The 27,906-nt window shown below is 46.0% G+C and overlaps 2 protein-coding genes and 1 long non-coding RNA gene across 6 annotated transcripts in view; all 3 read right to left on the reverse strand.

The window, feature by feature from the left end:
- Positions 1 to 27,906, reverse strand: part of FAM219B (family with sequence similarity 219 member B) — a 186,786-nt gene that overhangs the window by 107,262 nt on the left and 51,618 nt on the right. The window lies entirely within an intron of this gene.
- The window catches only part of LOC148129677 (uncharacterized), a 112,945-nt gene that overhangs the window by 3,783 nt on the left and 81,256 nt on the right, over positions 1 to 27,906 (reverse strand). The window lies entirely within an intron of this gene.
- Positions 7,824 to 26,301, reverse strand: ULK3 (unc-51 like kinase 3). 4 transcript variants are annotated; one of them, XM_087972553.1, is made up of 16 exons: positions 26,053 to 26,301; positions 24,053 to 24,193; positions 23,568 to 23,688; positions 23,160 to 23,264; positions 21,852 to 21,995; positions 20,207 to 20,289; positions 19,078 to 19,233; positions 16,849 to 16,954; positions 16,176 to 16,216; positions 14,374 to 14,476; positions 11,986 to 12,050; positions 10,768 to 10,846; positions 10,492 to 10,532; positions 9,895 to 9,942; positions 9,626 to 9,692; positions 7,824 to 8,237 (listed from the first exon to the last, which is right to left on the reverse strand). In XM_087972553.1, the coding sequence occupies exons 1-16, from the start codon at positions 26,152 to 26,154 to the stop codon at positions 8,221 to 8,223; spliced, it is 1,419 nt and encodes a 472-aa protein (XP_087828679.1). In that variant the 5' UTR covers positions 26,155 to 26,301; the 3' UTR covers positions 7,824 to 8,220. The 4 variants fall into 4 exon arrangements, with proteins under 4 accessions (XP_087828679.1, XP_087828677.1, XP_087828678.1 ...); XM_087972551.1 differs by having other exon boundaries at positions 16,176 to 16,258; positions 26,053 to 26,298; XM_087972552.1 differs by having other exon boundaries at positions 23,160 to 23,267; positions 26,053 to 26,298.

Consider the following 27,906-nt stretch of genomic DNA (forward strand, 5'->3'; position numbering starts at 1 on the left):
CTATAGATTCCGTTTGCAAGGAGGTAAATCTTGTAATACACTATTTAAGATTAATCTGGACTCAATAGGGTTTTTTTTTTGTTTTTTTAAAAAAGCAACCTTTTGTCTTATTTCCACCCCACTTCTCAATGCTTTAATCTTGCTCGAGGAAATATTTTTGGAAACTCCAAGATCGCAGATATTTTCTTGTAAGCCTGGAGTTGACCTAATAAAAGACAAATCTGGGGATTTTTTTTTTTTAAAAAAATTGTGTGTGTCTTTGTCATGATCAACGCAGCTGCCTTCTTGGCTTTGCATTTTGTACAAGCCGTGCAGAAGACCTGAGGGATCTTGCAAATTGCCTGCTGCTCTAAAAATAAAGGTGATACCACTTCCTGATATGAATCACTCCCAGAACTAGCGACGGAACAAACTTGATCTTTTATTTTTCATGATCTTTTTTTTTTTTTCCTTCCCCGCACCGGGCCAGATAAACGAACGCTGAGCCTCTTTTTAACATCATTCCTTCCTCCCACGAAATTGCTTTGATACCTCATCAGCCTCACGAAAAGAATTGCGGCTCAAATGCAAATCTTACAGCAAAGGATCTGGGATTGGGAATTAGCTATGATATATATGAAAGGGACAATTCATTTTTTATTTTTGTTGTACAAAAATAAGTGTTGCACCTGATGATTGACTCTTGACGAATGTATCTTTTCTTTGATGTACACTGAGAGCATTTGCACCAAAGACAAATTCCTCGTGTGTCCAATCACACTTGGCCAATAAAGAATTATTCTATTTTTATTTTTTGGAAGCAATTGATATTAGTCTCCTTTTGGAATCTTAATTGAGCTTCTTACTTTTGCAGAAGTCTGCCCCATAACTCTGCATGTCGGGGCTGTCAAAACAAGCTGGCAAGAGTTTTTAAATGAATTGTTTTGGAGTTTTGTTTTGTTTTTTTCCAACCGAGGGAGAAAATATTTTTTTTTTAAAGGTAGCTAAAAATACTCCAGGCAGCCTCTTCTAGTCCTGACATACATTTTTTATTGGTCTGTTTTTTAAGATCATTCTCAAGTGACATCTGCAGAGTGAAAAAGCATCTCATTGCAAGGTTTGATGAGTGATAGAGAGGTCTTTCAGGGGAATGGCAAATCGGAAGGAATTCAAAGAAGTAACAGACATTTTCCAAAACTGGATTATACCCAGGAAAAGGTTACCTGCTTTGATACCTGGTGGCTAGGTTTGGGTGACACGAATAACCCAATCGTCTACGGCGCCGTTTATTTTTTTAAAATATTATATGTTGCTTAAATTAATCACCCTGTTGGAAGAAATATCCTTCTGGGTTCAGTGTTCCAAGTGGAGAAAAAGACACTGGAAACATGGAGGCTGTTTGGAAAGGTGGTTTAATGGTGGACAGGAGCACATGCCTTGCAGCTCCAAAGTGAAAAGGACAATCACATGCTTCAAGATGTTGGGTGAAGGAAAAGAAGGGCCAAGATGCTGAGAGACCCTTAGTTATATAACCTCTGTTTGGTCCCACTTTAGCGTTTCCTGTTCTTGCGTAAGAAACATATATCCCAATGGCTGTCAGGCTCCCAGGGGTGGGGGTCTTAGCTAACTTTGTAGGCTTTGTCTGGACCGCATGGCTTCACCTGAGTGCTGGCTGATGCAATCTTCCCAGGTGCCATGTGGTGAGATGGGCAGAGGCCTTTGTTATGTAGAATACTCTGGCCCAGGCCTTAATGACCCACCCATTAACAAAGGTGGGGGGATTTTGAGTTTCTGCCTCTCTTGAGTTTCTACTTCTCTTTTTAGGGGAAATATTCTGGCTTTTTAATATTTCCTAGGATATTTCATTTTCCTAGGAGAGGAGTGGGTGCTAACTTCCAAAAATACCATCTACCGTTCACCTCTATCTCAGAAACACGAAGAGATTATTAATTCCTCGTAAGCAGCGCACACAGCTTGGTTAACAGGAAAAGGCTCAAGTAAACATTCCCTTAGTGGTTGCCATTAAATTAACAGTGTTAAGAAGGGTGTATAATATACCCATTCTACTATTTGGCCCAGTTCAGTGTTTTCCTATGAGTTGCACCAATGTTAAGCAAAGGGCATCCTTTACAAACATTTTACCAGTGTTCATACCAAACAGTGAGAACAATTAACCAGTGGAACTACTTGCCTCCAGAAGTTGTGAATTCTCCAACACTGGAAGTTTTTAAGAAGAGGTTGGACAACCATTTGTTTGAAATGGTATATTTTTCCTGCCTAGGCAGAGGGTTGGACTAGAAGACCTCCAAGGTCCCTTCCAACTCTGTTATTCTGTTATGGTAGAGGGAAAGATAGGCATGTTGACTTCTGGAGAAGTTGCACCAAGACAAAGTCCAATTACACTTGGCCAATAAATAATTCTATTCTTTTCTTTTCTTTTCTTTTTCTTTTCTTTTTCTTTTCTTTCTTTTCTTTTCTTTTCTTTTCTTTTCTTTTTTTCTTTTCTTTTCTTTCTTTTCTTTTTTTTTTTTCTTTTCTTTTCTTTTCTTTTCCTTTCTTCTTTTCTTTTCTTTTCTTTTCTTTTCTTCTTTTCTTTTCTTTCTTTTTTTTCTTTTCTTTTCTTTTCTTTTTTTTTTTTTTTTTCTTTTCTTTTCTTTTCTTTTCTTTTCTTTTTTCTTTTCTTTTTTCTTTTCTTTTCTTCTTTTCTTTTCTTTTCTTTTCTTCTTTTCTTTTCTTTTCTTTTCTTTGCTTTTCTTTCCTTTCCTTTCCTTTCCTTTCTCTTTTCTTCTTTTCTTTTCTTTTCTATTCTATTGTATTCTAATTCTATTTTATTCTAAATTCTGTTCTATTCTATTCTATTCTATTCTATTCTATTCTAAATTCTATTCTATTCTATTCTATTCTATTCTACTCTACCCTACCCTACTCTACTCTATTGACGTCAGAACTTTGATCACTAAACGAACTGTGTATGTTGTAAGTATTACATGATTAGATATATGTTGTATTATAAATGATATACAATATATTTTTCCTACATCCGGCAGAATTTGTCCAGACTATGTATAAAGTCATTACTTAAACAATTGGGTTGGTTTTTAGTGCCATAGGATTTATAGCGTTTTTAACCGAGAGCTGGCCGGAATCATGCTTGATCTGGCATGGGGTGGCCATATAAATTTAAACCAAACAAATAATGAAAATGTTTTCAGCCCAGTCTGAGGATGACCAACTTCTCCCTCTATAGAACGATTGGGGTATTTAATGGGGCAATCAATGCATTGTGAATTTCTGCAACGAAGTCTCTATTGTACGAAAGAACGTCAAATACAACAACCCCGTTAATAACAGGATCTACACAAAGACCAGAAGGCCAGGAATTTTTTTTTTTTAATGAGCTCTAATAAAGTTTTGGCTTTTTTTTTAAAAAAAATAAAACTGTCATTTCCTCCTCTCCCCCTTTCTTCATTTCCTTTCTTTGGCGTCCAACCGTTTCTTTAAAGACCAGATGCTTTTTATTCACAAAACAGTACTCCTAATAGCTTGAATGAAACCAATGCCGTTCATTAGTGGCCATTCTTGACAGAGGGAGAAAAAAAAAAAGTGGGTTGAACCAGCTGTTTGGCACAGGAGGCGAGGAGCGTGGCCGAGGACAGCCAGGTGCCAAAAATGGACTTGGACATCGAATAATGAAAAATCCTTTGCTCTCAACACATTGGGGACTTTAGCCTCCCTGGTGGGTGAGATTCCTTAATTTGGTGGGTTTCTAATTCTTCCTCCTGCTTTTCTTCTCTCTCCTGGATGGTGATTCCCGTGGGGTCCTTTTCTCCCCCTCCCCACTCCAAGTTCTTGAGGCTCTTCTCTTCCCAAACATCTCCCCCCCTGTTTCTGTTCGCTCCCCATCAACCTTTCTGACAACTTTGATGCGGAGACCATGTGAGGTTGGCTTGGTTTATTTTAGGAGCCCACATGACCTCCGGTTGTAAGAAAAGGAAGGCGGCGCGCGTCGGTCTGGAAAAGGAATCTGCCCCACGGAGGCTTCCGAGATAACAGATGATCAGAGTTGGAAAGGGACCTTGTAGGTCATCTAGCCCAACCTCCCCAACTAAGCAGGAGATTCTGCACCATTTCATAGATTAACAGAGTTGGAAGGGACCTTGTAATAGAGGTGGGTATTCAGCAGGTTCTGACCAGCTCTGGAGAACCGGTAGCGGAAATTTTGAGTCGTTTGGAGAACCGGCAAATGCCACCTTTGACAGGCCCCGCCCCCATCCATTCTCCGCCTCCCGAGTCCCAGCTGATTGGCTGGGTCTTCTTTGGTTGCCCTACACAGGAGAACGGAGCTGGAAAGCAGGTTGGTGGGGTGGGGAGGGAAGGGGGATTTTGCAGTATCCTTCCTCTTGGTGGCCACATCCACAGAACCGGTAGTAAAAAAAATTCCACCACTGCCTTGTAAGTCATCAAGTCCAACCCCCCGCCCAAGTGGGAGACCCTACACCATTTCTGACAGATGGCAGTCCAATCTCAGATAACAGATAATCAGAATTGGAAGGGACCTTGTAGCTCATCTAGTCCAACCCCCCAACCCCCGCCCAAGCAGGAGACCCTCCACCATTTCTGACAGATGGCAGTCCAATCTCAGATAACAGATAATCAGAATTGGAAGGGACCTTGTAGGTCATCTAGTCCAACCCCCCAACCCCCCGCCCAAGCGGGAGACCCTACACCATTCCTGACGGATGGCAGTCCAATCTCTTCTTGAAAGTCTCAAGTGATGGCGCTCCCACAACTTCCAAGGTGCTCGCTCTCTTGCTCTCCCTCTTTCTCTCTCTCTCTCAAGTGGGGTGGCCTGATCGGATTAACATAGAATAACAAGAGTTGGAAGCCATCTTGGAGGTAAAGTACCCATATAGACTGGGTGAAACCAGGCTCAATAGCAGGAACTGCGAGAGGGATCTTGGAGTCTTAGTGGACAACCAGCTAAATAGGAGCCAGCCGTGTGCAGCAGCAGCCAAAAAAGCTAACAGAGGCATTAACAGAGGGATACAATCAAGTGAGGTACTAATACCATTGTATAAGGCCTTAGTAAGGCCACACCTAGAGTACTGCATCCAGTTTTTGGTCACCAGACTATAAAAAAGATGTACTGATGATGTTGCCTAGTTGGGTCATGAAACGTCTGCAAGAAAACAGCCAAGCTCAGGAAGCATCAAGGACCCTTCAGAAGTAGAATTTGGATCCTGACTCCCTGGGAATCACAATGCTGTGGTCTCTCTCTCCCCCACCCCCACACACAAAGTGTGGTTGCACTTGGAAGACAATTTTGCAGCCTGGCAAATTCCCCCTCTCCCCAGTGGATGGTGGGGGGGAGGGAGAAAACCGCCCAAACTTTTAACCGTTTCTCAGGTCAAGAATCTTGAGAAAGTCCACCCAGTTTTCTCCTCCTTCGTCCGCTGCTTCGTGCAAGTTTTTCAAATCCCTGATTGCCAGAAGCGGAGCCGCAAATGTTAAAGACCCAGCTGTCCCTTTCCAGCCGCAGGAGAAGCTGTTCTTTTCCGTAACATTCAGATAATCAAGGAGGGTGACAGCTAAATGGCCTCTGAAAAGTTCAGCTCCGATTGTAACTGGAGAAGGAAACGGTGGCGGGAAAGGATTCCGTTTCCGCCCCTTGTCCCAAAACAGAAAGACTTAATTTCACCTTGTCCGTTTCATTATCCTTTGCTTCAGTTATGGAATGGGAACAAACACACATTATAATTCCAAGAGATTACGTATGATAGAGAAAGAGAGAGAGAGAAAGAGAAAGAGAGAAAGAGAGAGAGAAAGAATTAGAAAAAGAGAAAGAGAGAGAAAGAGAGAGAGAGAGAGAGACAGAGAAAGAGAGAGAGAGAAAGAAAGAGACAGAGAAGAGAGAGAGAGAGAGAAAGAGAAAGAGAAAGAGAGAGAGAGAGAGAGAGAGAGAGAGAGAGAAAGAATTAGAAAAAGACAGACAAAGAGAAAGAGAGAGAGAAAGAGGGAAAGAGAAAGAATTAGAAAAAGAGACAGAGAAAGAGAAGAATTAGAAAAAAGAGACAGAGAAAGAGAAAGAGAAAGAGAGAGAAAGAATTAGAAAAAGACAAAGAGAAAGAGAGAAAGAGGGAAAGAGAAAGAGAGAAAGGATTAGAAAAAGAGAGAGAAAGAGAAGGAGAATTAGAAAAAGAGAGACAGAGACAGAGAAAGAGAAAGAGAGAGAGAGATGCATCATTTTGTACAATTTAGGGATGGTACTAAATGCTGAAGGTACACAGAACACTGTTCCCTTCCCACCAAAGGGGTCCCTATTTTTCTACTTGCATTTTTTTATATGCTTTCGAATTGCTAGGTTGGCAGAAGCTGGGACAAGTAACCGGTGCTTACTCGGTTACGCGGCGCTAGGGATTCAAACCGCCGAACTGCTGACCTTTCTGATCGACAAGCTCTGCATCTTAGCCACTGAGCCACCGCTTCCCTTTCGGGTGGTCAAAGAATATAACTCTTCAGGCAGCCCTTGGCTGCTCTGTTATGTCTGAGAATAGAAGTGGCTTCCTCAAAGCTCCCTTGATCCCAGGACTGGCAAACCCTTAATCCCCAGTAAACAAGCCGAGAAAAAAAACACGAAAGAGCGAATGTGTTGCAGGTTTCTCCTGGGCAAGCACAAAGCAGCGGTTGAAGTCTACAACGACGCAGCTCAACACAACGAGAAGGACTGGGTATGTCTGAAGCTCTTCTTATTTCAAAAGAGGGTGGTCAGGATTGGATATGGACAAATCAGCCAAGGCCAGATTTATTCACATATTTGGTTTCTTCTTTAAATGAGTAGTAAGGTAAAGGCGCACGGAGCTATTTTTCAGCTTGCATTTTTTACGTGCTTTTGAACTGCTAGGTTGGCAGAAGCTGGGACAAGGAACGGGAGCTCACTCCATTACGTGGCGCTAGGGATTCGAACCGCCGAACTGCTGACCTTTCTGATCGACAAGCTCAGCGTCTTAGCCCCCGAGCCACCGCGTCCCTTTGGCAGGTGACAAATACAGCTGTTGAACCGCCCATGACAGAGTGGAGCATAAATGGGGGGGGGGGGAAACAGGTAGTTTTTGCATTATTGGGACACAACCCATCTTCTATGTCTTCATCTGTTTGGACTAAATCGGTTTAAACATCCAAATTCAAATTTTCTGATGGTGAGAACCAATGGAACAGTTTGCCTTCTGGAGTTGCGGAGGTTCCATTGCTGGAGATATTTTTAGAAAAAATAATAATTGGACAGCCATTTATCCAGGATGATATAAAAGTCTCCTGTCTTGGGCAGAGGGTTGGTCTAAAAGACCTCTAAAGTCCCTTCCAGCCCTAGGATTTTATTACACAGACCTTCTGAGCTGCTTCAAACCTCCAGATCAAACAGGAGCCAGTTTCTGAATGGATTCAAAACTGCAAACCAGGAAAGAGCAGCTGCAGCAGCACGGGTGACTCGGGAGTAAGACTGCAAGGTGATCAAAGCCAGCTGAGAAACCGGAGTTCTTTGCAGGAAGCAAAGAAGTTTTTGCACTCAAGCCTCGTGGGTGTTCAGAATATCTTGGTTGGTGTTTGGAGACTCTTTGTGTTTGAAATAATTCTTGGTAACTTTATCTAATGTTCTTGGCAGCCTTGCGCCACCTTGGAAAGCCTCGTTCTGATCAGAGAGAATGAGTTTGAAACAGCCTTTTAACCGGGAAGGAACGGAATTCGTAAAGAATCATTAAAAGGTTTTGCTGTTACCTCCGTTTCGTGTTTGTTTCCTCGGAACAAGGTTTGGGTCAGAACAATGGAAAATAAAAGAACAAACTCTCGCACAGGTGTTAGAAAATAGTTTATGAAGACATTTCTCTACAAGATTCTCCATCTTTCTTCAGTCAGGAGAACCATCCCGGCACCACCCAATTGTAAACATTGTGTACCACTACGCAACTTCAACATAAGTTACCCTGAGCTTATTCCCTGCTCTGTAAGTGCTTGATAACAGCCTCTACTCACTTCAATTCGGTTTTGCCAACTGGAAAAAATAAATCACGCCGTACGAAGATCGACTGTCTACATAACCTCAAGGTTCCCCAGAGTTTGCTCCATCCGTCTCAATCTGCAGAGGGACGCAGCTCTGGGCCAGCAACTCTTAGTCCCCAAAAAATGGGGCGTAAATTTGGATTGTCCACGGCTCTCGTTGGTTGAGTAAGGAAGCTCCCAGGCGATGGATCACTGTAAAGTACATGCTGAAAAAGGGGAGAAAAGGAAGGAAGCAATTTAGATTGAAATGAATCCATTAAAAAAAGGTGGGGGGGTGGGGGGGGGGGGGTAGGAAGCAATTTGGATTAAACCTGAATTGAAATCGTTAAAAAACAACAACAGGTCAACAATGCGAATTTCAGATTAGTTTTAGCGAGTTTTAAAGCTGGCGTTCTAAATGGCTGGCTCCGAATTTGTCTCTCCTGGCACCAGCCTGAATCCGTTGCTAAGTTTTCTTGGTGAGATTATTTGGAAGTGGTTCCACGTCTTCTTCGCTCTGAGGCAGCGAGAGAGTCGCCCAGGGTGCCTACGTACTTATGGCAGGACTAGAACTCAGGGTCTCTTGGTTTCTAGCCAGGTGCCTCCACTACTACACTGGCTGGTTCTCTATGTTAACTAGTTTGCTAGTGCTGACAAGCAGGGGAGGGCAGGGAAGGGTGGAAGGAAGGGGCATGGAGGGGTGTGGTGAGAATGGGAAGGAAGGAAGGAAAGGGAAGGAAGGAGGGAAGGGTGGAAGAAGGAAGGAAGGAAGGAAGGAAGGAAGGAAGGAAGGAAGGAAGGAAGGAAGGAAGGAAGGAAGGAAGGAAGGAAGGAAGGAAGGAAGGGAAGGAGGGAAGGGTGGAAGAAAGGAAGGGAAGGGAAGGGAGGAAGGAAAGAAGGCAGGAAAGGAAGGAGGGAAGGAGGGAAGGAAGGAAGGAAGGAAAGAAGGCAGGAAAGGAAGGAAGGAAGGAAGGCAGGAAAGGAAGGAGGGAAGGGTGGAAGAAAGGGGCATGGAGAGATGTGATAAGAATGGGAAGGAAGGAAGGAAGGAAGGAAGGAAGGAAGGAAGGAAGGAAGGGGAAGGGAAGGGAGGAAGGCAGGAAGGGAAGTAAGGAAAGGAAAGAAGGCAGGAAAGGAAGGAAGAAAGGAAGGAGGGAAGGAAGGAAGGAAAGAAGGCAGGGAAGGAAGGAAGGGAGGGAAAGAAGGAAGGAAAGAAGGCAGGAAAGGAAGGAGGGAAGGGTGGAAGAAAGGGGCATGGAGAGGTGTGATGAGAATGGGAAGGAAGGAAGGAAAGGAAGGAAGGGAAGGGAGGAAGGAGGGAAGGAAGGAAGGAAAGAAAGAAGGCAGGTAAGGAAGGAAGGAAGGAGGAAGGAAGGAAGGAAAGAAAGAAGGCAGGAAAGGAAGGAAGGAAGGAAGGAAGGAAGGAAGGAAGGCAGGAAAGGAAGGAGGGAAGGAAGGAAAGAAAGAAGGCAGGAAAGGAAGGAAGGAAGGAAGGAAGGAAGGAAGGAAGGAAGGAAGGAAAGGAAGGAGGAAGGAAGGAAGGAAGGAAGGAAGGAAGGAAGGAAGGAAAGGAAGGCAGGCAGGCAGGCAGAAAGGGGGAAGGGACCAGACTTACAGTTCCTCACAGAATCCGAAAGGCCCCCATTTCCGAGAGATTCAGCTTCCCACTGCGATTCCTTGATCTGCAAGGAAAAAGAGATCTGGGCCAATTGACTTAAGACCTGAGTTCAGGGCTCCCCATTTTCCTCGGCTTCGACTTCTGGCCAGCCACCGGTACCACCGCACCTGTTTCCCCCATCACCTCTGCTCCATGCTTTGAGGCGTCTCCTCCTGGGCAGGTCAACGGAGGGCAGCTCTTCCCTCCCCCCGCCTTCCCCCAAATACCTTGATCTGTCCTTTCAGATACTCTGCTCGGCCCATCAGCACCTGGATCTGCCAAGGCAAAACACAAGTTCACATTTCGGCCATTTCCCTTTTTTTTCATGGACCGCTAATCCTTTGGAGAACGGGGACCGTGGGAAGGGTCCTCGGATCGCCCTCGGCCCATCAATCCTTAGGGACACCAGGGGACCAACCTCTGGGTCCATCAAGTCAGGCCTGTCCATTCTCCACGGCCAAGGAGCCCCCGGGAAGCCCATCAGCCTGGCCCGGAAGCGATTTGAAACTCTTCCATGACTAAACACATCCGTAGAACTGGTGTCCGGGGTGTGTGTGTGTGCGTGTGTGTGTCAATCCTCTAGGTGTCAACTCGTAAAAATTTTCTATGGTCTTTTGAGAGTTGCCAACAGAAAGAGAGGGGGAGGGGGGAGAAAGGGGTTTGAAAGGGCCGTGCGGCTGCTTGGAAATCAAAACTGCATTCCATACATAGTTTTTTTCAGAGATTGTAACGAGGTGAACTGAAGTTTCCGCCCTGCAAAATATCTAACTGGAGAACATGACTGACGACTCTGGGCTAGGGAGGTGTCCCATTGGAGAATGTACCTCAGTGTGTAGTAATTCTCGTCTCCTTCCTGCAGGTTCCGCTGGATTTAAGAAAAAAAGAGAAAAAGGAGACGTTTGAGGAGACGGCTAGCTTCGTTCCCTTTCCTCTGCTCCATCAGGAGGTCTTCTTCCCCCCTCTGCCCTTCACGTCTCCCAGGGTCCTAGGCCCTGAAATCAGGCCTGTTTGGCAACAGAAGGGACCCCCTGACCATCTCCAGCCCTTTCCTCCTGTCCTCCAGCCTCCCCCCGGCATCGCCCTGCAAACCTGCCACTCACCAGACAGCATCAGCAGCAATTCGCCCAAGCTCTGCTGATACAGCTCCAGTGTTTCGCTGTCCTCCTTTCCTTCTTCTTCCTGGAGGAGAGAGAGAGAGAGAGAGAGAGAGAGAGAGAGAGAGAGGGGAGAGAGAGGGGAGGGAGGGAGAGAGAGAGAGAGAGAGAGAGGAGAGGGAGAGAAAGGGAGAGAGAGAGGAGAGAAAGGGAGGGAGGGAGGAGAGAGAGAAGGAGGAGAGAGGGAGGGAGAAAGGGAGAGAGGTGAAAGAAAGAAGGAAGGAGGGAGAGAGACAGAGAGGGAGAAAGGGGAGGGAGGGAGAGAGAGACAGGGAGAGAGGAGAAAGAGAGAGAAAGAAAGAGAGAGAGAGAAAGGGAGGGAGAGAGAGAAGGAGGAGAGAGGGAGGGAGAAAGGGAGAGAGGAGAAAGAAAGAAGGAAGGAGGGAGAGAGACAGAGAGGGAGAAAGGGGAGGGAGGGAGAGAGAGACAGGGGAGAGAGAGAGAAAGGGAAAGAGAGAGAGAGAGAAAGGGAGGGAGGGAGGGAGAGAGAGGAGGAGGAGAGAGGGAGGGAGAAAGGAGAGAGGAGAAAGAAAGAAGGAAGGAGGGAGAGAGACAGAGAGGGAGAAAGGGGAGGGAGGGAGAGAGAGACAGGGAGAGAGGAGAAGAGAGAGAGAGAAAGGGAAAGAAGAGAGAGAGAGAAAGGGAGGGAGTGAGGGAGAGAGAGGAGGAGAAAGGGAGGAGAGGGGGGGAGGGAGGGGGAGAGGAGAGGAAGGGAGAGAGGAGAAAGAAAGAAAGAAGGAGGGAGGGAGGGAGAGAGGACAAAGAGAGAGAGAAAGGGAAAGAAGAGAAGAGAGAGAGAGAGAGGGGGGGAGAGAGAAAGAGAAAGTGAGTCTTTGGTGCTTTCTAATCTTGGTGGTTTTCTTGCAGATCTTTCATTACCCAACTAGGTAACATCTTCAGTGCTAGAAGGGAGTAAATCTCTCTGTCCTTACTAGCCCTGCTGATGGAGGTGTAGTTGGGGGGGGGTCTTTCCGGGGAGAAAGGGATGGAGAAAGGATTTTCTTTTCTCCCCTTCCTCCCCCCGGCCAAACGTGGAGTCCGCTGGATAAAATGAAAGCCGGGGATTTTAGGAAGCAGAAAAGATCAGATCTCTTCGGGCCGTGTTGACTTCAAGGACTTCAAGTTCAACCCAGGCCACCCTCCCCGTCTCCCCTGGCAGCTGACCTTGGCCAAGGCAGCGGATGCTACGTCCAGGGCAGCAGAAAGGCGAGGTTTGTTCTTGGACATCTCTGAACACAAAAGAAGAAGAAGGAAAAAGGGTTGCAGCCAAGTAAGAGCAATAGCAAGATCACTTAAGATTTACACCACCGCTTCACAGTGTTTTAGAGCCCTGTCTAAGCGGTTTACAGAGTCAGCTTGTTGCCCCTCCCCCTCCCCAAACAATCTGGGTCCTCATTTGACCCACCCCGGAAGGATGGAAGGCTGAGCTAACCTTGAGCTGGTTAGGATTGAACTGCTGGCAGTGGGCAGAGTTAGCCTGCAATGCTACATTCTAACCACTGAGCCACCATGGCCCTTCCTTCCTTCCTTCCCTTCTTTTCCTTATTTCCCTTCCTTCCTTCCCTTCCTTTCTCCTTCCTTCCCTTCTTTTCCTTATTTCCCTTCCTTCCTTCCCTTCCTTTCCTTCTCCTTCCTTCCTTCCCTTCTTTTCCTTATTTCCTTCCTTCCCTTCTCCTTCCTTCCTTCTCTTCTCCTTCCTTCCTTCCCTCCCTTCTTTTCCTTATTTCTCTTCCTTCCTTCCCTTCCTTTCTCCTTCCTTCCCTTCTTTTCCTTATTTCCCTTCCTTCCTTCCCTTCCTTTCTCCTTCCTTCCCTTCTTTTCCTTATTTCCCTTCCTTCCTTCCCTTCCTTCCCTTCTCCTTCCTTCCCTTCTTTTCCTTATTTCCCTTCCTGCCCTTCTCCTTCCTTCCTTCCCTTCTCCTTCCTTCCCTCCCTTCTTTTCCTTATTTCTCTTCCTTCCTTCCCTTTCTTCCCTTCTCCTTCCTTCCTTCCTTCCCTCCCTACTTAGCAATAGCACTTAGACTTATATTCCGCTTCGCAGTGCTTCACAGTCCTTTTAAGCAGTTTACAGAGTCAACTTCTTGCCCCCGACAATCTGGGTCCTCATCTGACCAACCTCAGAAGGACACAAGGCTGAGTCAACTTTGAGCTGGTCAGGATCGAACTGCTGGCAGCCGGCAGTCAGCAGAATTAGCTGCCTTGTAACCAAAGAAGCAAATAAACGTAAGAGGAAGTTCCCAGAGGTTCGGGTGGGAAGAGCTTAGGGGCTGGTTTTCATATAGAGGTAGTCCTTGACTTACGACTGGAATTTCCATTGCTAAACAAGGCGATTGTTAAACGTCCCACGCTTGATTTTACAACCTTTTTTGCCAAAGAAAAGTTTCTTGGGCCAACAACAAACACCCCCGAAATTGATTGTCAGTCTTGCAAATTTACAACAACGTATGCAAACACAACGTGCTGTTTCTTTTGCCAGCTCTGTCCTAAAATAGTAAATGCAGCTCAGGGGAAATGGCTTGATTTTGGAGAAAGGGAGGTGGTGGAGCAGCGCCCTCTGGTGGCCCTCGACACGCCTGCAGGATGGACACCTGGCATCATTTTGCAACAGATCCTGGTTTATCATAGAATCACGGGGCTAGAAGCGACCCCGGAGGTCTTCTAATCCAGGGGTCACCGACCTTGGCAACTTTAAAAGACTTGTGGACTTCAGTTCCCAGAATTCCCCAGCTAACTTTAAAAGATTTGAAGACTTCAATTCCCAGAATTCCCCAGCCAAATTTAAAAGATTTGAAGACTTCAATTCCCAGTATTCCCCAGCTAACTTTAAAAGACTTGTGGACTTCAATTCCCAGAATTCCCCAGCTAACTTTAAAAGACTTGTGGACTTCAATTCCCAGAATTCCCCAGCCAAATTTAAAAGATTTGAAGACTTCAATTCCCAGAATTCCCCAGCTAACTTTAAAAGACTTGTGGACTTCAATTCCCAGAATTCCCCAGCTAACTTTAAAAGGCTTGTAGACTTCAATTCCCAGAATTCCCCAGCCAAATTTAAAAGGCTTGTGGACTTCAATTCCCAGAATTCCCCAGCCAAATTTAAAAGGCTTGTAGACTTCAATTCCCAGAATTCCCCAGACAAATTTAAAAGACTTGTGGACTTAAATTCCCAGAATTCCCCAGCCAAATTTAAAAGGCTTGTAGACTTAAATTCCCAGAATTCCCCAGCTAACTTTAAAAGACTTGTGGACTTCAATTCCCAGAATTCCCCAGCCAACTTTAAAAGGCTTGTGGACTTCAATTCCCAGAATTCCCCAGCTAACTTTAAAAGACTTGTGGACTTCAACTTCCGGAATGCCTTAGCCAAAATTTAAGTCTTTATGAACTTCAACTCCCAGAATGCCCCAGCGCTCGGGAATTCTGGGAGTTGAAGTCCACAAGTTCGAGTTGCCAAGATTGGAGACCCTGATTTACATCTTATCAACAAGACACTGTTTCAAGCAAAAGGTTTTGATGATGCTACCTCATCCAGAAATTTTCCCCTCCTTTAGAAATTTACCTTTTAAAATGTCCCGTCCAGGGCAGCCTTTTTGCAAAAGGGTTTTGTTGTCGGACGCCACCAGTGCCTTGAGTTGCTCGGCACGAGAAATGTAATCGCTCACCTGGGCAAGAGGACATAAACACGAAACGTCGGGCTTAAAAGTGGGAGGACACAGCCTCACCTGATACTCACTAGGATGCAGAAGCAGAAGGTTAAAAAAAGAAGAAGTTACGGCAAAGTAGGCGCCTTGCGTTGGGACGCAGTGGCTCAGCGGCTAAGACGCTGAGCTTGTCGATCAGAAAGGTCGGCAGTTCGGCGGTTCGAATCCCTAGCGCCGCATAACGGAGTGAGCTCCCGTTCCTTGTCCCAGCTTCTGCCAACCTAGCAGTTCAAAAGCACGTAAAAATGCAAGTAGAAAAATAGGGACCACCTTTGGTGGGAAGGGAACAGTGTTCCGTGCGCCTTCAGCAGCATTTAGTCCTGCCGGACACATGACCACGGAGACGTCTTCGGACAGCGCTGGCTCTTCTTCGGCTTTGGAACAGATTTGAGCACTGTCCCCTAGAGCCAGAAATGACTGGCACATAGGTGCGAGGGGAACCTTTTACCTTTTATTTTTAGGTGCTTTGCAAATTAAAAGTGCCCTCTTTCTTTTTCTCAAAAATAAATCAACAAATTGGTTTTAATCAGAACAGCCAAAGGGCGCTCGGTGTAAAATATTGCCGATACATAGATTATTTCTGAGATTTACGCATTGGCAAACTGCAATGGAACTCCGTGTTTCTCAACCTTGGCAACTTTTAAGACAGGTGGACTTCAACTCCCAGAATTCCCTTAACCAGCACCTTGACAACTTCAAAACATGGTTATAAAACCAGGTTGTTGTTTTGTTTTTTCCATACGTCTGGCTTCTGAGGAATTGTGTGAGCTGAAGTCAACCTGTCTTAAAGCTCTCAAGGTTGAGAAACTTGGATTTACGGACCGCTAAAAGCCGACCAGGAATTAGGGAATATGGTTGCTCCAATTTATTCCCAGCTGGATTGAATTCTGACCGTTTTGCCTGGATAAATATGGACCATTTTGCCATATTTTGTCCCCAAGGGAGCTCCTTTATCAAGGAGTATATAAATGTATATATAATATATATTTCAAAAAATGAAATTTATGAATATTGGTGTGCCTACCAAGATCACAAACCAGCTCATATTGATTAGGAGTTGCCTGGCACTAAAATTTATTTTACCGGTCCTACTTTTCTGCTTGCTTTCAAGTTTGTTTTTTTACACATGACTTCTCATGAGTAAGCCTATTGGGAAAAAAACAATATCAGTGGGTCCCATCTACCTTCCCTGCCTAAGGCAGAAATCCTTGTCTAATCTAGTGCCAGGACTTCAACTTGCACCCCCATTCAAATCATAAGTCTCTAGCCGTATGTCCCAGAGTAAAAAAAATCGATTTCTTAGGAATAACCATGTCGGTGTTACCTGGGTGCAGTCAACTCTTAAGACACACCATTCATTTCACCCATGACCCGCTGGATGTACATATATTCTCCAATGGGACACATCCATAGCCAAGAGTCATCAATCTTGCTCTCCAGTAATAGTCTTGCGTGCCAACAGCTTTGGCTGCCTAACAATTATCTGAAGCATTTAAGGAATGCACTGCTTCCCCCCCCCCCCTTTCTGCTGACAACTAAAAAGACCAAAGAAGTAATTTTTTAGTTGACTTTTTTAGTTGGCTTGCAAAGGAGCATTTTCACCTTCCCGAAAAGCTGGCCTGAAAATTGAGCCATCGGGTCAGTTGGAAAATGGACTAACCTTGGATCGGATAGCTTCCTTCCGTTGGGCATCCCGTTCATCTGGAGGCAACGAGAGGGACGAGGAAGGGAGCAGGGTTAAGGCTGGGCATTACACAGAGAGGCAAAATCAACGGAGTCTACCATCCTCGACTTGCGACCGTAACGGAAACTGCCCGTCGTGATGCTAAGGAGTTCTACTCCCCCTCCCCAACTGAAAAGAAATCTGTTCCAGATGCAAAACACAAGCAGAGGAGTTTCAGTTTCAGAGCACCAAGCAGCTTTAGTACAGAACAGTTGAGCTAAGCCACGCCCAGGCTCCTTGCTGTCTCCTTCTTGTTCACACAGCAAAGACTGCTTCAGTTTCCAAACAGCCCTCAACTGTTTCACACACTGACCGGATGCTATCCAGATGAATACTGATGGATGCTGGTAGGCAGAGGCAGAATTTTTCCTCCCTTTATTTTTCTCCACAAAAACTAAGCCCGACCGCATAGTTTGGTAGTGAAGCATGGGTATCCAAGCTAGTTTGTCCATAATTCTAGGTTGGATCTTTTTTTCTTTTTCTTTTCTCTAAGTTTCCACCCATTATTCCTTGTCCTGCCCTCTGGAGCATTTTGTTTTTACTCAGGCGGGGTTGGCTCACTCTAGAGGAAAGAAGGAAGGGAAAAGCAAAGAGCAACTGGCCTACTCACAGCGTAAGGCAGGAACAAAGTACTCCAGAGCTTTGGAGTAGAGTGAAAGGGCGCTGGCCATATCACCTTCTTGGTCCTTCTTGATGGCCTCCATGACGAGTTTGGTCTGTAATTAAGCAACGTAAGAAGAGAATTAAGCAATGCTCAAGAGAAGAGTCTGTGAGCCAAGAGAGTCCATCCTCTAAAACAGAGGTTTCCCCACTTGGCCACTTTTAAGACTTTGTGGACTTCAACTCCCAGAATCCCCCAGCCAGCATAGCTTACTCTCTTGTGATCCCTTCCTCTGCAATCTCTCTCTCCACTTTAGGAGGTTAAGAGAAAAAAAGTAACAGACACGGCTGGCTGGAGAATTCTGGGAACCGAAGTCCAACGAGTCTTAAAGTGGCCAAGTTTGGAGACCCACTCCTCTAAAACAAGAGTGTCCAACCCTTAGCAACTTTAAGACTCCGGAGGTGATCTTTGAGGAATCTACCTGCCTTGGAGTTGTGCTTTCGATGGGTGCATTACTTGGAAGCAGGCTATGGAACTTCTAGCTCCCCTAATTCTACCACAAGCATGCGATTGAACTTCACGATTTGCTCCCGTCATTCCAATGATATTTGGAGGTCACTCAGGGAGATCCCTCTGAAATTCACTTCACTGGGAGGAGGAGGAGGAGGAGGAGGAGGAGGAGGAGGAGGAGGAGGAGGAGGAGGAGGAGGAGGAGGAGGAGGAACATAATTTATCTGTATATTTATGGATTTTCAGTCAGACTTGCAAGAGTCTGCTATTAGAGCCACTCTCAATAAAAGTAGTTTTAGCTTTTCTGTAGAGTGGATTTGGTCTGATCTATCTGGGGGTGGGGAGGGCTTTTGCTGTAACAGTGTTCTCTGCCAATGCTGAATTACAAAACGTCTCCTTCCTTCCTTCCTTCCTTCCTTCCTTCCTTCCTTCCTTCCTTCCTTCCCTTCCTCCCTTTCTTCCTCCCTTCCTTCCTTCTTTTCCCTTCCCTCCCTCCTCCTTCCTTCCTCCCTTCCTCCTTCTTTCCTCCCTTTCTTCCTACCTTCCTACCATCTCTGTCTCCCTCCCTCCCTTCTTTCCTTCCTTTCCTGGATAAAATTATTACTTCTACATTTTCAGCTAAACCAGGCATATGTTTATTCTCTGCAGTTCTCTGCGAATCCTGAACCACAAAACTTCTCCTTCCTTCTTTCCTTCCCTTCCTCCCTCCCTTCACCTCTCCTCCCTCCCTCCTTCCTTCCTTTCCTCCCTTTCTTCCTCCCCTCCCTCCCTCCCTCCCTTGTTCATTGTCTCCTCTCCCTCTCTCTCTCTCCCTCTTCCTTCCCTTCTTTCCTCCCTTGCATCCCACCTTCCTACCATCTCTGTCTCCCTCCCTCCCTTCTTTCCTTCCTTTCCTGGATACAATTATTACTTCTACATTTTCAGCTAAACCAGGCATATTTGACTGTTTATTCTCTGTAGTTCTCTGCCAATACTGAACTACAAAACCTTTCCTTCCTTCCTTTCCTGCCTTCTTTCCTTCCCTCCCCTCCTTCCTTCCTTCCTTTCCTCCCTCCCACCCTCCCTGCATCTCTCTTCTCCCTCCCTCCTTCCTTTCCTGCCTTCCTTCCTTCCTCCCTCCTTTCCTCCCCTACTTCCTTCCTTTCCTCCCTCCCACCCTCCCTTCACCTCTCTTCTCCCTCCTTCCTTCCTTCCCTCCTTCCCTCCCCTACTTCCTTCCTTCCTTCCTTCCTTTCCTCCCTCCCTCCTTTCCTTCCTCCCTTCCCTCCTTCCCTCTCCTACTTACTTCCTTCCTTCCTTTCCTCCCTCCTTCCCTCCCCTACTTCCTTCCTTCCTTTCCTCCCTCCTTTCCTTCCTTCCTTCCCTCCTTCCCTCTCCTACTTCCTTCCTTCCCTCCCTCCTTCCCTCCCCTACTTCCTTCCTTCCATTCTTCCTCCTTTCCTTCCTTCATTCCTTCCCTCCCTCCTCTCTCCACCTCTCCCTCCCTCCTTCCTTTCCTGCCTGCCTTCGTTCCCTCTCCTTCTTCCTCCCCTCCCTCCCTCGTTCCTTCCCTCCCTCCTCTCTCTCCTACTTCCTTCCTTCCTTTCCTCCCTCCCTCCCTCTCTCCACCTCTCCTCTCCCTCCCTCCTTCCTTCCTTCCCTGCCTTCGTTCCCTCTCCTTCTTCCTCCCCTCCCTCCTTCGTTCATTCTCTCTCTCTCTTCCTCTCTCCCCTGTTTGCTGATACTCACGGCTTTCCCCAAACTTTCCGAGCTGGGCATGTGCTCCATGTCCACAAAGGGGTGCGCGAAGAACGCCTGGAAGGAGATACGCTGCTGGGGGTCTCTTTGCAGAAGCCGCTGCAGGAGATCCCGGCATTCCGGGGAGAGTCGGGGGCGGCTGGGAAGCTGTGCAGGAAAGGCGGGAGAAGCCGGTGAAGGTTTACTGCTGACTTTTCAATCACTCAAAAGAGAACCTAAACGGTGGGGGATGCAGGCTTGTGCAATGGATCCCTTAGAGCAGCGGTCGCCAACCGGTGGGCCGGGGACCACTGGTGGTCTGTGAGAACATTTAGGTGGTCTGCAGAGAAATGTCCTCCCCCAAAGCAATTAATCCAGGCTGTGCAAAAACACAAGGCTGAGCTGCCCACATGGCCCATGGGAACACAAGGCTTGCATCACTTGCATTGTGAACAACACGTAGTGAGGGGAGGAGGGAAAGGGTGGAGGGAGGGAACTTTCCCTACTCGCCCCATGTGCCTGGCCTGGCCACCGGGCTGCTTCTTTCCGCTTCTTTCTTCTTCTGCTTTTGGTTGCACGCAAGGAAAGCAGCAGAAGTCTTTCTTTCTCTCCCCCAAACTCCACCAGAAATGAGTCTTTGGGACCCTGCAAGGCCTCCTGCTCCAAGAGGCTGTGATGGCAAAGACTCGTTTCTGGCGGAGTTTGGGGGAGAGAAAGAAAGACTTCTGCGGCTTCTGCTGCTTTCCTTGCATGAAGCCAAAAGTCTCTCTCTCTCTCTCTTTCTCCCTCTGAGAACGGAGCTGGAGACGGTATCCTGCGATCCCAAATAAAGAACGATCGATCGGTAGGAAAACGGGGCGGGGGATTTTCCTGCAGACTTTTGGGGGGGGGATTTTTCCCAGGGTCTCTGGTCCGCGGGATTTAAAATGATGAGTTTGGTGGGTCCCTGAGGTCCAAAAGGTTGGCGACCCTTGCCTTAGGAGAATCTGGGGAAACCGACAGATTCCTTCTCAGAAGAAAAGGGGCACGAAGGAAGGAAAAGGGAATGCAAAGCAGCTCGGAAAAAACAACACCCGACTGTAAAACTCGCGGCACAACCAACCAAGGCATCTGTCCCCCACCTGTGGCCTTGCAGGGTTACCTCAACAGGTTGGCTGCTCCGGATCTTCTCCTCCAGCTCAGTGAACGATTTGGAGGCGAAAGGAGGCCGGCCAAAGAGAGCCTCTAAGAAGAGGGGAGGGAAAGGATAACCTGGTTAAGGATCGGATGCCTTGCAAAGAGGTCGGAAAGAATCCCACGGAAGCCGCAGAGAAGGAAGCCACAATCACTTGACTCCTCCCTCCCACCCTCCCTGCATCTCTCTTCTCCCTCCCTCCTTCCTTTCCTGCCTTCCTTCCTTCCTCCCTCCTTTCCTCCCCTACTTCTTTCCTTTCCTCCCTCCCACCCTCCCTTCACCTCTCTTCTCTCTCCTTCCTTCCCTCCCCTACTTCCTTCCTTCCTTCCTTTCCTCCCTCCCTCCTTTCCTTCCTTCCTTCCCTCCAAAATCACTTGACCCCGGAGGAATTTCAAATGACATCGACCTAGACCACTGAAGTGTATGTGTGTGTGTGTGTGTGTGTGTGTGATTAATACATATATATGTACGTGCGCATGTATAGCAATAGCAATAAGCACTTAGAGTTATGTTCCGCTTCACAGTACTTTTCAGCCCACTCTAAGCGGTTTTACAGAGTCGGCATCTTTGCCCCCAACAATCTGGGTCCTCATTTTACCCACCTCGGAAGGATGGGAGGCTGAGTCCACCTGGAGCCTGGTGAGAATCGAACTGCCAAATTGTAGTCAGCCAGTAGTCAGCAAAAGTAGCCTGCAGTACTGCATTCTAACCACTGTGCCGCCAGAATATATAGGTACCAATATAAAATTTTGTGTGTGTACACACACACACACACACACACACACACACACACATATATAAAAGGGACACAGTGGCTCAGTGGCTAAGACGCTGAACTTGTCAATCAGAAAGGTTGGCAGTTCAACGGTTCAAATCCCTAGCGTTGCGTAATGGAGTGAGCTCCCGTTCCTTGTCCCAGCTTCTGCCAATCTACCAGTTCGAAAGCACGTAAAAAAATGCAAGTAGAAAAACAGGGACCCCTTTGGTGGGAAGGTCACAGCGTTCCATGCGCCTTCGGCATTTAGTCATGCCGGCCACATGACCACGGAGACATCTTCGCACAGCGCTGGCTTTTCGGCTTTGTAACGGAAATGAGCACCGCCCCCTAGAGTTGGAAAGGACTAGCACGTATGTGCAAGGGGAACCTTTACCTTTATACGTATGTGTGTGTGTACACACACACACATATACACACACACACACATATATACATACATATATATGTTTTCTGAGGTTTTCGCGGGTATTTGTATGTGGATCTTTGGTTATTCGGGTTTTCTCCGTAAAATTGGAAGTATTTGGGCGTTTTGACGAAATCTCATTCGTCATCTTCAGGCTTGTGTCTTCAACTTTGTACTCCAAGAAGCACAAAGCCGAAGACACAAGCCTGAAGATGACAAATGAGATTTCGTCAAAACGTCGTCAAAATACTTCCAATTTTACATGGGAGAAAACCCAAATAACCAAAGATCCACATACATATATATGTATCTCTATCTGTCTGCCTATCTATCGTTTGAGAGTTGGCACCAGAATTTCATTTTTTAATGTGTGCTAGTATGTTTACTGAAAAAAGTGACAATAAAGGTTATCTTATCTTATCTTATCTTACCATAGAGAATCACGCCAACCGACCACAAATCTACCCGAGCATCGTATTGCCGACTGCACACCATCTCTGGCGCCATGTAAAGTGGAGAACCTCTCAGCACATGCTTCTCGTCCCTGGGGGACATGTGCTGTGCAAACCCAAAATCTAAGGGGAAAAGAGGGAGCATTGATTAAAAACCTTCGCAGGAGGGTTCATTCCTGCAACTCCGGGGAAACCATGATGGAGAGGTTAGGGTTAGGATTAGGGTTTCGCAATCCTAACCATTACCACCGTTCATTTACCAATTATTTGGGGGCCTGCCAAAAAGTGCTTTATGATTGTTCCTCGCCTTTGCAACCGATATAAGGTGTGGTGGCCTAGAGGTGAAGCTCTCGCCTCACAATCAGGAGGCTGTGAGTTCGATCTTAGGTAGAGGCAGACATTTGTCTCTCTGGGCAGGATGAGACTATATCTGCTGAACAAAACTCTGCCCTGGTGACAAGAAAGGCATCCGGCCAGTAAACACTCAGCTCCATTGAGTTGTCCAGAGTCCACCCCGCAAAGGATTATGGGGTTGTTAAAAGATGATGATGTTTTACAGCCAAAACAGTAAAGTCAACTCCTACTGATTGTGTTACTTTTGAGCAAAATCCTGTGATGACCAGGGTGTGGCACAAAAGCAACAAAGTCACAAAAATAGGTAAAGTCCCTTTAATACCTTCAACTTGGCCCCCAATGTCCAGTTATCATCGGCTGGAGAAAAAACTCTCCCAAGAACAATTTTTAAAGGGAAGAAATTCCGTCCGAACCCTAAGTACATTTAAATTATAAATAAAAACCAACACAAACCATACTGCAGCAATTAACGAGGGCAGGAAAAGGAATTGCAGAACTCAAAAGATAACACAACACACACAGTTGGGAGGATGGCAGAACCCAGATAAGACTTGACAAACCAAAATAATTCACACTTTGCTTCCAGCAAGGAGCTGTGTGCAAACACCCTCTTTATCCTGTTTTCCCAGCGGCAGCTAATGAAGGGAATCAGGGCCTTTTTCTCCCCCGTAACCCACGTTGCTCCCTTATCCGTTCCTCCCTGCATGCCCTAGGATGAAGAGGGGGTGGGCCTGGGTCTTCCTCTGAATGCCCAGCCGGACTGTGCCCTTCTCCAGTTTCTTCCACAGCCACCAGCCACACTCCCACTCCCTGTCAGCTGTTCCACCTTTCCCTCGGAATCAGATTCCAACAGGGGCATGACAAATCCACTTGAAGGGATTTTAATGAGAAATTGAGCTCAACCTTACTCCGTCGTTCCGGCCCTTCATATACCTGCCAGCTTGAGATGAGGTTTTTCCAAGGAACTCAGTAGAATATTCTGGGGTTTGAGGTCCAGATGGGAGATATTCTTATCGTGAAGGAACTTCAAGGCACAAGCTGCTTTGAAAAAAGGAAAATGCACTCTGAAACAGTCTGTATTCTTGAGGACTAGATCCCTAAGCCAGCATTTCTCAACCTCAGCAACTTTCAGAAAGGTGGACTTCAAGTCCCAGAATTCCCCAACCTCCAAGTTAAAGTTCAACCCTCTTAAAGAAACCACGGCTCTAAACCACAAATATACAACTTTGGCAACTTTAAGACTTGTGGACTTCAACTCCCAGAATTCCCCAGCCAGGATACCACAGTTGGCCGGGTGATTCTGGGAGTTGAAGTCCACAAGTTTCTCTTTTTATTCCTCACCCAGTTGTTGTAGAAATATACAAGCCACCTTTTCTGGAAGAATCCTCCGGCTACGAATAAAACGGGACAGATCACCTCCAGCACAATATTCCATGATTAAGTAGATGTATTCCTTGTCCCACTAAAAGAAGAGACGGGGGGGAGAAAACCCTCCATCAAGTTTATCAAAAGCACATCTACTTTCCCATTCCCATCCAGCCAACCTCTTTCTTTTTTCAAGTTTCTGGTCCTTATGGAGGGAATACCGAGCCCCAGTGGGAGTTATTGCTTGAATAAATGTGTGCAAAATTGCACTTAGGAGACAGGTGCTCTAAGTTCTTGGTCAAAGAAATGGCTCTAGCTCCTTTCGGGGTAGTCCTTGACTTACGACTATTTGTTGAGCGACCATTCTAAGTTACAACGGACCTGAACAAGGGGACTTAAGACCAGTACGCACACCTCTACCTTAGGCAAAAGACACACCCCGCCCCCTTTCTTCTTTGCACCTGGAAGTCCTTTAACTCCACAATATGAGGGTGCCGGACATTCTTCAGGATCTCTATTTCGGTCAGCAGGTTTTCGACAGATGCTTTGTTCAAATTTTTCTTACTCACGCATTTGATGGCTACCACTTCTCGGGTGTTCTTCTAACAAGACAGAAAGGAAAAGAGTTGGGAATTTTCTAGTAAGGTTTTTATTTTATATTTTTTAGCTTTAATCTTTTTTTTATATATAACTTTGGGTATTTTATATTTTTTTTTAGCTTTTTAAAATGTTTTTTAACCTTGCACATTTTATATTTTTTAGCTTTTTAAAATGTTTTTAACTATAGGTATTTTATATTTTTTAGTTTTTTTCTTTTTTTTAATTCACTTTGGGTATTTTATGTTTTAGCTTTTTAAAATGTTTTTTAACCTTGGTTATTTTATATTTTTTAGCTTTTAAAATGTTTTTAACCATACATATTTTATATTTTTTAGCTTTTTAAAATGTTTTTTTTAACCTTAGGTATTTTATATGTTTTTAATTTTTTTAAATGTTTTTTAACCTTGGGGATTTTTTTTTAGCTTTTTAAAATGTTTTTTAACCTTGTACATTTTATATTTTTTAGCTTTTTAAAATGTCTATACGTATTTTATATTTTTTAGTTTTTTTCTTTTTTTTAATTCACTTTGGGTATTTTATGTTTTAGCTTTTTAAAATGTTTTTTAACCTTGCGTATTTTATATTGTTTAGCTTTTTAAAATGTTTTTTAACCTTGGGTATTTTATATTTTTTAGCTTTTTAAAATGTTTTTTAACCTTGGGTATTTTATATTGTTTAGCTTTTTAAAATGTTTTTTAACCGTGCGTATTTTATATCGTTTAGCTTTTTAAAATGTTTTTCAACCTTGGCTATTTTATATTTTAAACAATACAGCCAAAAGACGAACAGGGGTAGATGCAAACATTTTGCACTGACTCATCAATACCTACATTACAACATGGTGAAAATAGATCTAATATTTTATGAGTCGACATCTCATAGCTCATATTATATTTGAGGCTGATCTTCACCGGGTTATTGTAATGTAGGTTACTGATGAGTCAGGACGAAATGCTTGCAATCTACCCCTGTCTGTCTTTGGGCTGCATTGTTTAAATTATTAAAAGGGACTAATTGTTTTATACTTTATATTTTTTAGCTTTTAAGAATGGGGTTTTTTTTAAAACCCTGGGTAGGGGAGATGGGTGGGAAGAAAACTGTAATAAATAAATACATATTTATTATTTATTTTATAATAATTTATTTAATATTTATTTATTATGATGCATAAGTGCACCATCATGCCTCCCGTCCCTGTCCTGTTGTCCCCATTTAATCGTACCTATTTTCTGTATCCTTACTCATGTTTATACTTATACCTATTATTTTGTAAGCGATTGACAAATCAAATCAATAAATACATATACATAATACACAAACAAACCAACCAACAAATGCCTCTCTGCTCCCTGTGATTGTTTTTTTTTAACCTGCTAACAAAATATGGGAAGGGGTGGTGGTTTTTTTTGGTTTTGTTTTGTTTTGTTCTTCATGAAAAATATCCCACCCTTCTTAACATTTCCTTGCTTTCGGTCGTTGTTGCGCCATCCAACCCATCAGGATTTTGCGCACGCCTCCGCTTTCACTTTTAAACCAAATCCACAGATAATCCCTGCACCCCAAAACTCGACCCCCATTGGGGCAAAGTGGGAAGGGGCTCCAAGACCACAACCTTTAGGAAACCCCTGAGGAGGTGTGTGTGTGTGTGTGTGTGTGTGTGTGTGTGTGAATCATCCCCCCCCCCAAGACTCCTGTCCAACTGGCTCCCCAAGGTTTTTGTTTTTTGCACGCGCGTCCCCAACCCAAGAATCGGCGCGCAGGTTGTTGCCCTTCCAGGTAGACTTCCTCGGGCAGGGGAGGCTCCACCTTTGGCTGGCCGGCCCCAGCAGGGCTGGGCAAAAAGGGGGCTCCCCGGCTTTACCTTCCTGTAGGCTTTGAAGACGGTGGCGTAGGTGCCGCTGCCCAACCGCTCGGTGAGCAAGAAATCCTCCAGCTGCGGAGGTGCCCAGCCGGCCCCGTCCATCTCCACCGCAGCCACCGCCGGGGCCAGGCCAGGCGGAGGCAACCGGGCCGGGCTTGGGCTTCTCCAGCTCCGTCCCACCCCCCCCGCCCCGCTTGGAGGCCAAGAGGCGGAGGCGGCCGTGGCTCCTCCTGCTCCGCTTCCTGGTTGGCAAAGCGGCCGGGAAAGCGCAGGCCTGGCGGCGCGCAAGCTGGCTTTGGCGGCGCCGCTTGCAACGCTGCGCTGCGGGCGAGGAAGCTCCTTGGGGGGTGGGGGGTGGACGTTGGGGGGGGAAGGGGGGGCGGAACGGCTTGGTCTGGGGTAAAGATGGGACACTGGAAGCCCCTTAAGGCCGGTTTTGGTCCAGGAGTGAAGGCACCAGGGTAGAAGCCGGGAGACGGTGAGTTCTGGTTCCACTTGGTTGGGTGACTAGGAGATGGTGAGTTCTAGTCTTGCCTTGGGTCTAAAAACCAGCTGGGTGACTATGGGTGAATAACTAGGAGACAATGGGTTCTAGTTCCACTTGGTTGGGTGACTAGGAGATGGTGAATTGTAGTCTAGCCTTGTGTACAAAAAGCCAGCTGGGTGACTATGGACCAATTACCAGGAGACGGTGAGTTCTAGTTCCACTTAGTTGGGTGACTAGGAGATGGTGAGTTCTAGTCTTGCCTTGGGTCTAAAAAACAGCTGGGTGACTATGGGCCAATAAGCAGGAGACAATGCGTTGTAGTTCCACTTAGTTGGGTGACTAGGAGATGGTGAGTTCTAGTCTTGCCTTGGGTATAAAAACCAGCTGGGTGACTATGGGTGAATAACTAGGAGACGGTGAGTTCTAGTTCCACTTGGTTGGGTGACTAGGAGATGGTGAATTGTAGTCTAGCCTTGTGTACAAAAGCCAGCTGGGTGACTATGGACCAATTACCAGGAGACGGTGAGTTCTAGTTCCACTTAGTTGGGTGACTAGGAGGTGGTGAGTTCTAGTCTTGCCTTGGGTATAAAAACCAGCTGGGTGACTATGGGTGAATAACTAGGAGACGGTGAGTTCTAGTTCCACTTGGTTGGGTGACTAGGAGATGGTGAATTGTAGTCTAGCCTTGTGTACAAAAGCCAGCTGGGTGACTATGGACCAATTACCAGGAGACGGTGAGTTCTAGTTCCACTTAGTTGGGTGACTAGGAGATGGCGAGTTCTAGTCTTGCCTTGGGTACAAAAACCAGCTGGGTGATTATGGGCCAATAACTAGATGGTGAGTTCTAGTTCCATTTGGTTGGGTGACTATGAGGTGGTGATTTCCTTGGATATAAAAACCAGCTGGGTGACTAAGGGGCCAATAAGCAGGAGACAGTTGCAGTTCCACTTGGTTGGGTGACTAGGAGATGGTGAGTTCTAGTCTTGCCTTCAATACATAGGTGACTATGGGCCAATTACCAGAAGATGGTGAGTTGTAGTTCCACCTTAAAACTTGATAGCATGGTTGGGTGAGTTTGGGCCATTTACCAGGTGACGGTGAGTTCTAGTTCCACCTTAGGCATGAGAGCGTGGTTGGGTGACTTGGAGCTGATTACCAGGAGACAGTGAGTTCTAGAGTCTTACCTTAGGTTCAAAAGCCAGCTGGATGACTATGGGCGAATTACCAGGAGACACTGAGTTCCAGTCCTGCCTTAGGCAAGAAACTCAGCTGGGTGGGTTTGAGCTATTTACCAGGAGACGGTGAGTTCTAGTTCCACGTTAAACATGACAGCCAGCTGGGTGAGTCTGGGCCAAACAACGGGTGAT

This window comes from Notechis scutatus, chromosome 11, assembly GCF_049901735.1.
Source record: "Notechis scutatus isolate UNSWTSFEM ecotype Mainland chromosome 11, rNotScu1.2, whole genome shotgun sequence".
Taxonomy (NCBI): Eukaryota; Metazoa; Chordata; class Lepidosauria; order Squamata; family Elapidae; genus Notechis; species Notechis scutatus.